Raw genomic sequence first — 13,941 nt, forward strand, 5'->3', positions numbered from 1 at the left:
ATAGCACCCCAAGATCCTTCAGACCTCCAATACCCCCAACACCTCCCCACAACCCTCAGACCCTTAATGCCCCCAATGGAACCCTTATGACCCTCCTAAGACCCCCCCTAAGACCTTTATGATCCTTTCCACACTTTAGACCCATTCAACCTTTTATACCATTTGACCCCGAGAACCTTTCGACCCCACAGACTCTTTACACTTTTACGCCCCTTAAGTCCCTTGACTTCCTTTTGACCCCTTCGACCTGAACACCATTGAGACCCCTTATACCTTTCAGACATGTTAGACAGCTTTGACCCTTGACCATTTAGAGCTTTAGACCACTTCGACGTTTTTAGACCCTTTTTACATGTTTGAGAGATTAGACCCTTTCTATCTCTGAAACCCAAACTACAATTGGAATGTACCATTTTGACCATCTATTCGCTTTTTGGCGCACACCATGCAAACATCTGTCGTCTTCTTGCAAAACATAGTGTATACTTTTTTCAGCAAGTAATGTGCAAACTCTGCCCACTGAAGGGTGTAATATTCGAATCTAATGAATGGGTACTCTGCTAGTCATACTAAAATAAGGCAATTCTCTATATATGAATATGTATTTTATGTATGTCCGATCATTATGGAATCAAAAACAGCTGGGCCAATTTCCACCAATTCCACCCTCCACCCTGACCACTTCGCCAGGCAAGACCGAGGAGATGACTTGCACTGAAATTTGCAAGTGGTTTAACCAATGATCCCTGCTGGACGGAGCAGTTATTGATACCTTTTTAAGTCCCGGAGGGAACGGTTGTTACTACACTTAAAGGAGACATGTCTATCCGTCGGTCACATGAAGAGGAAGGAGGACCTTGAGTAGGGATGTGGTATTGACACCATATTTCACTGCTGGTAGGATCGAGTATTACTAGTGCTATAAAATATCAAGTGACAGGGTCAAGACAGTCCATGGGAGCCACACCCCTGTAAATTAAGTACATGCCAGTAAGGCTAATTGAACAAAAAGGATGGCTGAGTAGAATAAGCCAAGCAGGATAGGTGGCTAAAGGAGACATCAGGTTCATTGATTACACTCCAATCTTTTCTGGAATATACAGTGGCCTGCAAAAGTATTCACCCCCTACCAATAAGTCTCTAAGCAGTTCAATATTTAAGCGTGAACTAACTCGGTTCTTGTGAGAAGAGTGGTCTGGCTGACAGTAGGTAGATCGACTGAATATCCACACGCTATTTGTCACTGCAGGAGACAAATATTACTGCCTAAAGGCCAATGAAGACATGACAGATATCCTAAAATCAGAGATTGGTGAACTGATGTGTGCATGAAGAAGCAGATGCGAAAATGCTTCTTCATGCTGCTCATGCATCTGAACATGGCTCGCAATCAGTTATCAAATCACCTGGCAGTGATGTTGTAGTGGTCACCATTTCTGCCAGTAAAATAATTCAAGCTCAGCTGATCTTCCACCCTGTTACACAGAATCATACACAGCATCTGACAGCCATCGGGAAGTAACTTGGTCAAGAAGTACAGAGACATGACGGAAGTAAATAGACGCCTTAAATTTCTTCATTTCATCTGTATAAAGCAAATTTTACTCAGTGATTTGTACTAATATTCAACTATTTATTTTCACAAATGAGTTCCTGGGTCATGTATGACAATTAACTATGCCTCAAACTCAGGGAGCAAACGATCTTTCTGATTTTCAAAGAGGACGAACTGTTGGCCAGTCGGAAGGTGGAGTCAGCCAGCGACATATATCTCAGAACCTTGGCATTCTGCTTTCTATGGTCAATCGGGTGATTGTGCAATTCACCAGAGAAAGCAAGGAATCCACAGCTTCCTGTTCTGGTCGACCTGGGCCCTCAGAAAGGTGTCTTCGAGCTGTTAAGCGGTCCATTGAGAAAACTCCCAGTTGCTATGCAGCAGATGTTGTAGAGGAGGTCCAAGTTAGCTCAAGAACTGCCGTGCAGTACCTTCATCAACTGGGCTAGTATGGGAGAGCAGTTCGGAGAAAACCTCTTCTTCGACCAGCCAACATTCAAAGGAGGAAGAAGTGGGCTGACGAGGTGGTCAACAAACCTTTGGATTTTTGGCAAACTGTCATTTTTTTTTCAGATGAGTCCCAATTTGCTCAATTTTCTGACAGTGGACACGTATGGGTCTGGAGACTTCCCAGTCAAGAGTTATCTTTGAACTGATTGCAGCCAACTGTCAAACACGGTGGTTTTTCAGTGATGGTGTGGGGAGCAATCTGGAGCGCTGGTCGGTCAGAGCTTGTGGAGTGTGTTGGCAACATCAACTCTGCGATATATATTTCTATCCTTGAGGATGGATGTCTCCCTGTCTTCTCCACTGGTCAGATTGTCAAAAACAACACTCGGTTTATGGAAGATGGAGCTCCATGCCACACTGCAAAAAATACCAAAGAATGGTAGGACAGAAACGGGATCAAGCGACTTACATGGCCAAGTCAGTCTCCTGAGATGAATCCCATTGAACACCTCTGGGCCATATTGGATCGAGCTGTGTGGCAAAAGTCCAGGAAACCAACATCACGGGAAGAATTGTGAACCCGTTTGCGTGAAGCCTGGGGAGAAATCCCACAAGAGAAAATTTCAGAACTCGTTAGTTCTATATCTGAAAGAGTAAAAGCATTGAAATCTGCAAATGGCAAGACTACAAAATACTTATGTGTGTATTAAAATGGATCAAATGTACTTCAAATGTTCAATAAATAAATTCTTTAAAAATCATGGTATCTATTTACTTCTGTCATGTCTCTGTATGTGCAGCACTCCCTGGATACTATGCCTTCTCGGACTGTGATTCAACCAGTACATTTGTTAATCGGGGTAAGGTACCTGTATTCAACCTTATCAAGGAGAATGCAACATTGAGAAGAACCATGATGGACATCAGACAATCCTTTGTTGTAACCCCAGCACTGCTCGTAGCTGGAAAAGCTGCAATCTGCACATTGTATGGAAAGAAGAAGCAGTCACATGTCAATGATCTCAGGCATGAGATGTTAGGTGCACATACCACGGATCCGTGCAAGCTGCTGCCTTGTTAGACTGCTGCCGTGAATCATCTCCTTCGTGTCAACTACCAGATTGCTATTTGGAGGAGGTGTTTGAAGAGTTGTCCAGACGTATCTGTGCCCTCTCCCCACGGTAATGGATGGGCTGTGACTGCCACTGACATCAACAGAAAGCGGTTGTCTGTCTCCCAAGCTTCGATATCTGTTCTGGAGTGCATCAGCTGCAAATGCCAGTTGTGCACTGATGGGAGATGTATATACAGACGAAACGATCTCCAATGCACAGATGCATGCAAGTGCAACCAGTTCATGTGCCAGAACTCAAAAGGCTCTGAAGAGGAGTCAGCGTTTGATCCTCTGGAATTGGAAATACTACTGAAGCGGCCATTTGAAATAAACTCCATCAAGCTTTCACCGGTGTTGCTATATGACACAATGTGTACAAACATATTTGGTATATTTTCATTTATGTTGCCTAATGCTTGTTTTTTTTAATCTGCTGATGTTTGATATATCATCTAATGTTTGCTTTAATCCCATTTGTTTTATTAGGAAGCAGGGACAACAAATGACATACAGTTTTCGGAAATTCCCATGGAAAGTGAGATGGGGGAGGGAGGGGTGGGAGAGGGTATTGTGGACTAAAATATTATTATTAAAAATCAGTATGGAACAAAAAGTAGGTGTGTATGAAACTTATTTAAGCAAATCAGTTAATACCCACCTCTGCAACAATTAAAGAAAATGTAAAGATGCAAAAATTCAATAAAAGAACCCTGAAAAGGAAATGGGATAGTTACAGTATATGGCGAAACTAGAACGGCACTTGATAGAGCGCGTACCTCTGTCAGACTGAACAGTTTACATTTTGCATCCCACTGATAGGTCAGATCTGCATCCGGACCTCCAAAATCTAATTGGCTTGTCCTTCTCACCTACCCAACTCATCCACCAAGTTTCGCTGAAATCCGTCCACATGTTTTTTCGATATTGTTCTCCAGATTGTTTCTGGCCCTCACTCTCAATGGTAAAGAATCACTTTAAAATTATCAGATCTGGATCTGCATCTTCACCAAATTTGAATCAACTAGCAGAGTACCCGCCCTACGGGCGATGTTGTTCCAGGCTTGCAACACGTTCTTCTGATGCATAACTTTATTTGGGTGGTGTCTCGGCAACTAACAGCTCTGTATGCGCAAAAAATATAAAACCCTGGGTTACGTGCATGAAGCTAAAATGTACCCACTGCTTATAATTCAAAACGGCTCACTGCACTGGAAAACGTGGGGACAGGAATACTGAACTGTAAATGATGCAGACTTGTAATACTCTTCCTCACTGCGCTATACGCTACACATTTACATAGATCATTTGCATTCCCCCCCCTCCCCCCTCAAAACCTCCAGCAAAGATAAAAACACCCCGATACATTGGGGTCATGCTGATCCTCTGTAGCAAGTCTGGATGTAATTGACACAGAACTGTAGGAGGAGTACCGCAACAAACAAGCAAACATCGGTCCGTAAATTATTATAAGGAATTTTCCTTCTCACGCACCCAATCCGTCCACCAAATTTTATCGGACACCATCCACAACTTCTTCAGATATTGTGCTATATACTGTGTCGTTTTTGGCTATATCTATCGATGGTGAAGAATTCCTTTAAAAATTATAGTATCCGTATCCAGATCTTTACCAAAATCAAATCATTTCATCCTTGTCACACACCTGACCTGTCCCCCAAATTTCGGCTGAATCCATCCGCAACGTATGGAGATATTCTGGTCACAGACAAACACAGACAGACAGAGTTGAAAACAACCTTCACCCACCTTAGGTGGCAGAGGTAATAAGTGGATGACTCCAAAAGTGAAGGACAAACAGGGCAGAAAAGTGTCTGAGTGGAAACAGAAGAGACGGGAATATTGGATAGGATATTAAGAGAACTAATGGAGAGATGTAAATGGGATGTATCACTGAGGGGTGGGGGTCGAGGAGTTCCCCGTGTAGACACCCTCAAAATAATTTACTACATGATGACGTCATTGGCATCCAGATTGGGCAAAATAGTGTGAAACAAGTGAGAAAAACCATTTTATAAAAATGATAAAACATATAGGGATGGAATTCTCAAAAAACAACCAAACAAGGTAGGTAGGAATGACACCACGATACACTACCACAATCCTTATAAGGATTGCCATCACGACATCTTGCGACATTTTCCTGTCTCAATCCCACAACAAACAAGTGAAAAAGACATAAAATGTCATAGCCCTCATTATTATAGCAATTTTGCTGTCCTGAGCTAAAGGGAAAGCCCATATTGTTGCGGGGCCGGACTTCGGCCGCGAGCACAACCACCAGATGGAGCAGTAGAGTCGGCTCGACCAATCGCCCGGAATTCAGATCGTACTTCTTCGGAAAAGTGCGGGTCCCTTTCTGGACCGAACTCGCCAATAGACAGACCACGTGGGGTAGGGTCGATTGCCAATTTCAATTTACCTAAATACCCACGTGGTCCAACCTACCGGAGAAATTCACCCTCGGCGGCACCCGTACAGAACGAGCCGCTTAGCGTGCTTGTTCCGTGTGCGATCCGAGCGGTTTGATCGCCGAGTTCCGTCGGTCCCGAATACCCTGTTACAACGGCACAACGGCTTGGCTAATTTTCCAACACGCAGCACGCTCAGTCGATGAAGGAATGGACATGAACGAGCTGAAACATTGAACAATTGGGAATGTTTATTTACAATGGGGGAATGAGGGGAGCACATAAAGGCAGAGTTAAACCGAGTAATTAAGGCACGTATGTACAAGCAAAAATCACTGATACAATTCACTACTTATCTTGACTGGCCCCACGAACACACACATGCACACACCCACAATGATCGGACCAAATGGTCTTTATTGAGGCCGAGCTCCTACCTGTCTGCCTCGTGCGGTCTTCAAGTTGAGTCGATCCGGGCCCCAGCGAGAGACGAGCCTAATCCAGGCACCGGCGAGCGACCCTTGCGGTTGTTGCGGGGGGGGGGGGCGGTGTCTCTCAAGCGCTCGATCGTACGGCTGAGGAGGAAGAAGAGGACGACCAAGACCAGCCAGACAGACTCTGCTCCTTTATATCCTCTCCGGCGCGCTCGTTCAGGCGTCATTTGTTTCAGGCGCGGCTCAACCTTTTCCCCACTTGGCGCTTTACCAAGCGAATCGGTGGGTGGGGGCATAACCTTTCCCCTTGTGAGCATGCAGAGAATGCCGGGAGCAGAGGGATTCTCATCATTGTTTTACCCTGAGCTGGACTAATCCGCAGCTGTTGTTGTAGTTCTTGTTGGTGTTCTCATATAAACGAAACAAAAACCCTAACTATCAAAATAACTACGCAGCACATTTACATTTAATCACCCATTAGACAAGGGGAAGGAAGCTATCTATAAAACACATACTTACCGAAATAACTAAGCTATAGGAGCCTGAATGTCTGTGTGCTCATGGCTTCCAGATTCGCAACAATACTTCTGTGCAACTAAAATGGCCAGCAGTCTACCAGTTGGCCATCTTTGATCAGATCGCAAAATTAAGTGAGGGGCACGTGTATGCCATCATGCACTGAGTTTGTGCTAAGATTGAACAAAATCAGACCATGCATGTCTGAGAAATGGTTGGGGACACATTTAAGTAACAAAATGGCTGCCAGTCGGCCATCTTGGATCTGATCTCGAAAACAAATTACGTGCATATGTAAGCCATCATTCATTCTCTGTGTGCTAATTTTGAGCAAGATCTGTAAATGCATGTCCAAGAAATGGTTGATGTGTTTTGGCACCAGATTTTTTGATTTGTTTTTAAACTAAAATGGCCGCCAGTAGGCCATCTTTGAATGTTGTTACAAAAGAAAATGATGTGCTTATGTACATACCATCATGTGTTGTCTTTGTGCCAAGTACAAATAAAATCGGTCTCTGCATGTCTGAGATATGGTTGTGGATGCACGCACGCACATGAAAATCGAGACCAAATCCATAAGCCCGATCTCGGAAAAAAAAAAAAGTGAAAAGGACTTAATCCGAAACGGGGGCTAATAAAATACACAAATACACCAACCCACAGTACAAATCTTCAACTACCTCTAACATAGACATCTTCATACAATTGTTACTATTGCCACCGATAACAAAAATGTCAAAAGCTGCTGTGATAGCAATCCGTAAAAGGATTGTGATCTATTCCTACCTTGTCATTCCTTCCTACCTTGTTTGGTTGTTTTTTTGGGGATTCCATACCGACATCTTTTTCACTTTTATAAAATGTTTTTTCTGACTTGTATAACGATAACTAGTCACCTTTTTACTCTGCTCAACTTTTGGAATATACATCTGGCCTCTATAAACATCAGAGACATCTATAATAACCAATTATTCCACATCAAATCATAAGCATATGAGAGTTAACATCACACTGAACCAATACATCACCTTATGGTCATTTGTAAATAATTTGTCATGTACACAAATAATGATGGGAAATCCTTTCACTTATTAACTCTTTGTTGTCTGAACAAATCTGGCAATCAATGAGCTTGTTTAATCAGTGTATTTATGCTGTCTGATATTAGCAGAGTGGGGGGGGGGGGGTTCCACCAAAGGCACATATACTATAGTCATGATCAAACTTCTGGAAAAAGTTACTTTCTGGATAAAATGAAAGAATGTCATAAGGCAGGGAGGTAAGCTTTTTCTGCAAAACTCGACCTCATTTTCCATTTTTACTCCTTCAGCTCATTTGTCTATGTATTTGATTTTGTCAACAAAATCAAGACTCATTGAAAAGTTAGTTTCCTCACTATTTTCACAATCCTTGTACATAACAATCTATCCTTGAAGGCAAAAGTCTGATATGCTCAAACAAAATGTCCTCTTTGACAGAATGAAAAGTTACTCTCATTATTTTGTTGACCTGTCATTGTTTCCTTCATCTGAGAACAGGGCCAGGGAGGTTCAAATCATGTCAAACACGACTATTTCAACAGAACGACAGACTATTGTTTGCCTCTTATCTCCCCACTCATCGTCCTCCCTCCATTATTTTCAGCTCTACTCTTTATGTAACACTTTTTGAATATTGCTCTCCCATTTTCATACCCGACATTTCTGTTTGGGACACTTTACTTCATTAAGGTTCTCTTTACTTTTCTTCCCTTCTTATTGCACACCCCACTGCCTTCTCTTTATTTTCATAGTTCCCCCGGGAGCTTTTGCCATGTTTCGTCTTGTTGGATTCTTCATACTTTTCTTCTGCCTCGCTACAGGTCACAGCTTCGGTAAGTTCAATTATACCTGACCGTCTTTCTTAAATTAAATTAGAAAATGAGTTTAAAACTTAAATTTAACAGAAATCAAAGAATACATCTTTCAACCAAACAGTAATTAACTAAACCACAATCTCTTAACCATTTGAACCCTAGCGGTCGTTTTACCGGCGGCTATTCAAACCTCCTTATACCCGAGCGGCTGGATTTTTCTCCAGGGAACCCAAGGTGGGGGAACCAAAAGTCCAAGGAGCTCAGGGATCAAATGGTTAACTTCCTTATTAATCTTTATATATATATATATATATATATATATATATATATATATATATATATATATATATATATATTATTTTCCTTCATGGGGGGTTCAGTAGTTGATTATGAATACGAAACTGCCCACTACAGCTTAATACACTAATAATTGAACTTTAAAGCTGTTTTTCACATTGTATGATTCACCTTAATTAAACTCCCTAAAGCCGAACATGAGTACAACTTCAATGTGCTGTATTATATAAATTATTGACATTGTTTCAAGTCCATGCTTTGAGCATATTTGAGGGGGTTTTTTTTGTTTGTTTAATGTCTGTTGTTTGATTTGTGCAACCAAGTTACAAACCCTCCTTGTGGACATTTGAGTTTTTTTCACCAGTGTTTCAAGTTCTAATAACCTTTTGATACCCAAGGAAATCAAAGTACAAATGTTCACTTATTCTTTGACGTAAATTTGTTTTTATGTGATTTTTCTTATTCCAGGTTAGTGGAGCATTCCATTGAGCATTTGGCTGAACTTAAAGTGTAAGTTTAATTTTAAAATGGATTTCTTGAGTCAGAACTCGCTAATTAATGCCTTCTTTATTTGCTATGCCGTGGTTCTGACATTACCCCAAATGGAAATTGTAGTTCTGTAAGAATCACAAGAGAGACGTTGGAACGGGAATAGTGTACTAATTCAACTTTCACATCTGTACACATAACATTCTCTGTGTTTGTTTGCCAATTGTTCATCTATGACAGATCAGACAGATGAATGGGAATTTTTCTCGAAAGTTTGTTACTTAAATAACCAGTGCCTTGTGAAGCAGACTCGCATATATACTGGTCAAAGAATCCTCCATTATCTGTTAACTGGTTAAAGAATCATAATGGTACAGTAAACGGTATGTCCGATCGAAATTTCACCATGCAGGTTTCAATTCACAATCACCAAGGAGGAATTATTTTGGATATTTATTGGACAAGGTGCCATTGTTATTAATATCATAACTACAAAACGTTTACAGAAAAACTCGTGATTCACATTTAGATTTTGTTTTTTGGAGACTGATTCCAGACTCATGCATGACCGAGAACACAGAATGGATCAGGATGTAATATAACAAAAGGAACAACAGAAAGAAAAGGGGGGAAATGCCAACAACAGGGCCATGGGAGGAAATAAATGGGGACTGACAACAAGAGGTGCATGGGTAAGGTTGACAGGAAGGAAAAAGCAGGGGGTGGACAAGATGGATACAGAAACAAAATTTAGGGGAAATATATATATATATATATATATATATATATATATATATATATATATATATATATATATATATATATATATATATATATATATATATATATATATATATAATTTGAAGTTTTTGTTTGCTTGTCTGCAAACGCTAATCTCCTGAACGGTGAAAGATAGGAGGAAACCTCTGAAACAAAAAATGTCGGGACGGGTCCCGGGAAGGTTATGGGCTCGGTGGCGAGGCCCCTCGGCCGGGGGGGGGGTGTTTCCCCCTCACCAACCCCCTTAGCCTATGATTGCCGTGGCCCAATCGGGAAATGATACTGGGCTCGTGTCAGACCTATGTACAGAAGATTAAATTCATTCAAAAACAACCCGGGCAACGCTGGGTGCATTCACCTCGTATTGATATATATATATATATATATATATATATATATATATATATATATATATATATATATATATATATATATATATATGTATATATATATATACATATATATATATATATATATAGATATAGATATAGATATATATATATATATATATATATATATATATATATATATATATATATATATATATATATAGATTTAGATATATATGCGATATATTTGAAAATAGCAGAAAAAAGAACAGACATTGTCAAATCTTTTCATCTTGCAGCTCGTCAGGACACATGCAAGAATACCGGATATGCAGAAGCAAAATGAAACAATTTATTTGTTCAGATAGTTGGGGATTGGTTCTATGGACTTCTAAGCCTAAGTCACATTTGCTCTATGGCGAGGATACGGCGGCCGTACCCCCCCCCCCCCCCGAATTGACAGAAACGTGCGGCAGCCGCAGAGTTTCTGAGGTGGCCTCAGGGTGACCCTACGCCGTATGGCTATCATTTACAGGCCGGAGGGGTCTCCGTGGAATTATAGCTTGTAGTTATAACTTTTTTCATTTTTACGTTGGCCGTATCAATTCGACAAGCCAAGCTGTGATGTACATGTGTTCTACGTCGACCTACATGGGGTGTACGGTGGGCTTGCGTTATTCGTGCGGCTGCCGTAGGCTCTTATCAATGAAAAATGAATTTTGCCAACCCCCAAAAAATTACGGTGGCCGCACTATTTTGCACGGTCACCGTAGGTTAGTCCTAAGGCATCCCTGTGTTCAATGTACTGTGGCCTTGCGGTCTGTGTGACTACCTGCGGGCGACGCAGGGTCGACGCACGGTTCCCCTACGCCCGCCGTGCGTCCTACGTACGGCCTCCGTGGCAGTCTGCGTCGACCATGCGTCCACCGTGTGCTTCCACTAGATATCGGAGTATAGGTGTTTGCCTATACTCCGAACTGGTATATTCAGTTATATATATTATAGTTATAGTATATTCAGTTATATATACTGGTATATTCCGAACTGTTATATTTTTATTTCAGTAAAAAAAGAACTGGTATATATACCCACTCGTTACTGTCCGTCTGGCCGCACGTTTGTCTTAGGGCGAACGGTTGCCTTGCGGGCACCTCGCGGGCGCCTCGCATCTCCCTTGAAAATTCTATGGCCGCCGCAGGGACGCCCTAAGGTCACCGTGCGACATCAAATCAAAGACTGTACGGCAACCCCACGTTTTCGGTCTCCACAATTTATAAATACGCCGTGCGGCTCCCCGAAAAAAAAAAAAAAACATATGTGACTGCTACATTGTGTGACCGTGGAAATACTGCGGCCGCCGTATAATTGCGAGTGGCCGTAGATTTGTTAGACCCTACGGCCGCCGTGCCAAATGTGACTTAGGCCTTACTGACACGGACATACAGCCATGGCCTTGAGGCACCGAGGGAACCCGTGACCTCCCATTTCTCATTGATCCAAGTCAGAACAGATGCAGTATTTGCACATACTCTTTTTGTTTGCAAAGAACAGGAGCTCTTGTGTGTATAAATGTGGCTTCAAGAACACATAAATGTGCTTCAGTACGTGCACGTACCACAATCTGGAACCATTCAGCGTAATAGTCCTAGGCACATTCGGGATTGTTCAGGAGGTGCTGAGTGCTGACCAATGGCACTCACTTTTTGGGGCAGGCTTTCTTGTTGGGTTCTTCCATGTACAGGATGGTTGTGTATGACCAGTCTCCATGTTCCGGATTGACAATGGAATGTGCTGCTTGATCTGATCCCCCAGTCCGAATGATGGGTGACCTACGTACCTGGCATCACACCGGCACTGGAGTTCATAAATAACATTGTTCAGTTTTATGGTAGGGAGCACATCTTTCTGGACTGAGAGAAGCAATTTGTGGGGAGCAAAAATCACTCTCGTTGCAACAGAATTGTAACATTGTGAAACTGACCGTTTCACCTGTTCAAACTTTTCAGAGATTTTACCGCTCCATGGCAGCTTAAGATAAATCGGATACTTTTCTGGTCCAATTACAGTGTCCTCAGACCGACTGGCAGTTTTGCGCTGTATGAACCCACAGATGAGTCGCTCAGGGTAGCCATTGTCACGGAGAATGGTTTAAATGCGATCAATTTCAGCAGCAAGTCGGCAGGGTGAACAGATGGCCCACTCTGGATTAACAAGGGTATTCATACTGGAAATCTTGTCGCGTGTTGAGCTAAAGGAGTCCCACCGTGTGTACTGCCCAGTGAAGGTAGCCTTGCGGTAAATTGCCATCAAGAATCATCCTCAGTCTTCTCGCCCAACACATCTAGAAATGGAAAGTACATTTGATTGCTCGGTCTCAAACGTAAAGTTTAATTCAGGACAGAGAGCATTGAGACGTACGAGGAAGTCAGTGCAGGCAGTAGAAGTATTGAAGAATGCAAATGTGTCGTCCACAGGCATTCTTGGTGGGCTCATCCACAGGCATTCTTGGTGGGCTCGTCCACAGGCATTCTTGGTGGGCTCATCCACAGGCATTCTTGGTGGGCTCGTCCACAGGCATTCTTGTTCACTACCAATATGTGGAAGACACATTTGCAATTCTCCATGTAAATGATGACAAATGATCTTGGTAAATGTGTATCTTGTAGTGCCACTTCCAGGTGGGGGAGGGTATTACAAGTCTCCACCATTTACAGTTCATCATTCCTGTCCCCACGTTTTCCAGTAGAGTGAGGTGTTTTGAATTATAAGCAGTAGGTATGTTTTTGCTTCATGCACGTGACCCGGTTTTTGTTTTTTGTGTGTGTAGAGGGCTGTTAGTTGCCTACACACCACCCAAATAAAGGTATGCATCAAAAGAACGTGTTGCATGCTTGGAACAAGCCGCCCATAGCGCGGGTACCCTGCTCGTCACTGTAATAAGTGAATTACTGAACTTGCTGGGGAGTTGGAGATACCAGCACACATCGAAACACAACCAGTTCATCATTAGGAGAAACAGGAAGCAGTTCACATAGAGGATGAAACCGACGATGAGACGACTCAGAACCCCAAGGAAAACTTCAATGAACTTTTTCTTTAGTAATCCAATTGACACAACAATATAATCGGCTGAAGAAAGATTCAAACAATGCATCAAATGAGTTCTGCGTTGGCCTTCCTGTATGATCTTCACAGTTTAGAGAGTAGAACATCAAAGCAAATTATGGAACACTGCTTGAAGCTCGAGCAAGCTTCACAACATGAGGACTCCAAAGATAATGATGCTTCCGATTTGTTCAGTTAATTGCAAGTCATTGCAGGACGACTTCCAAAGTTGACACCGACAAGATGTTTTGAACTTGCAAAAATAAATTCATAGATGATGTCCCAAAACAGTTATTTCTCTCCACATCCTCATGACCGTCTGTATAATATGCATTTGTCCGAGTACATATCCTGTGAAAAGTGTAGAACAATGAGAATATACAATCAGTATCAGGTTCGCTTTTTTCATGCAAATTAAATCTAATTATAAATACAGAAGTTTGATTCATAATAATGAACAATATACATTTTCGAATGTTGATAGTGGCCTGCGGTGGTGCAAAGCTGAAGGTTCGCCGAGGGTGCCCCAGACACTTGCACCAGTCCTGATCACAAATAAATGAATGCCTTTCTATCCCATTGCAAAGC

General features: G+C 42.0%; 1 protein-coding gene across 1 annotated transcript in view; it reads left to right on the forward strand.

The window, feature by feature from the left end:
* Nucleotides 1–8,122: 8,122 nt before the first annotated feature.
* LOC147031245 (growth arrest-specific protein 6-like) overlaps nt 8,123–13,941 on the forward strand; it is a 179,209-nt gene continuing 173,390 nt past the window's right edge. The window contains exon 1 of the mRNA XM_085860324.1: nt 8,123–8,371. Coding sequence (XP_085716450.1) covers nt 8,311–8,371 — 61 coding nt within the window. The 5' untranslated portion in view covers nt 8,123–8,310. The remainder of the gene's footprint in view (nt 8,372–13,941) is intronic.

The sequence above is a fragment of the Eptatretus burgeri genome, chromosome 2 (assembly GCF_056783735.1).
Source record: "Eptatretus burgeri isolate ZD-2024b chromosome 2, Ebu_testis_v1, whole genome shotgun sequence".
Lineage (NCBI taxonomy): Eukaryota > Metazoa > Chordata > Myxini > Myxiniformes > Myxinidae > Eptatretus > Eptatretus burgeri.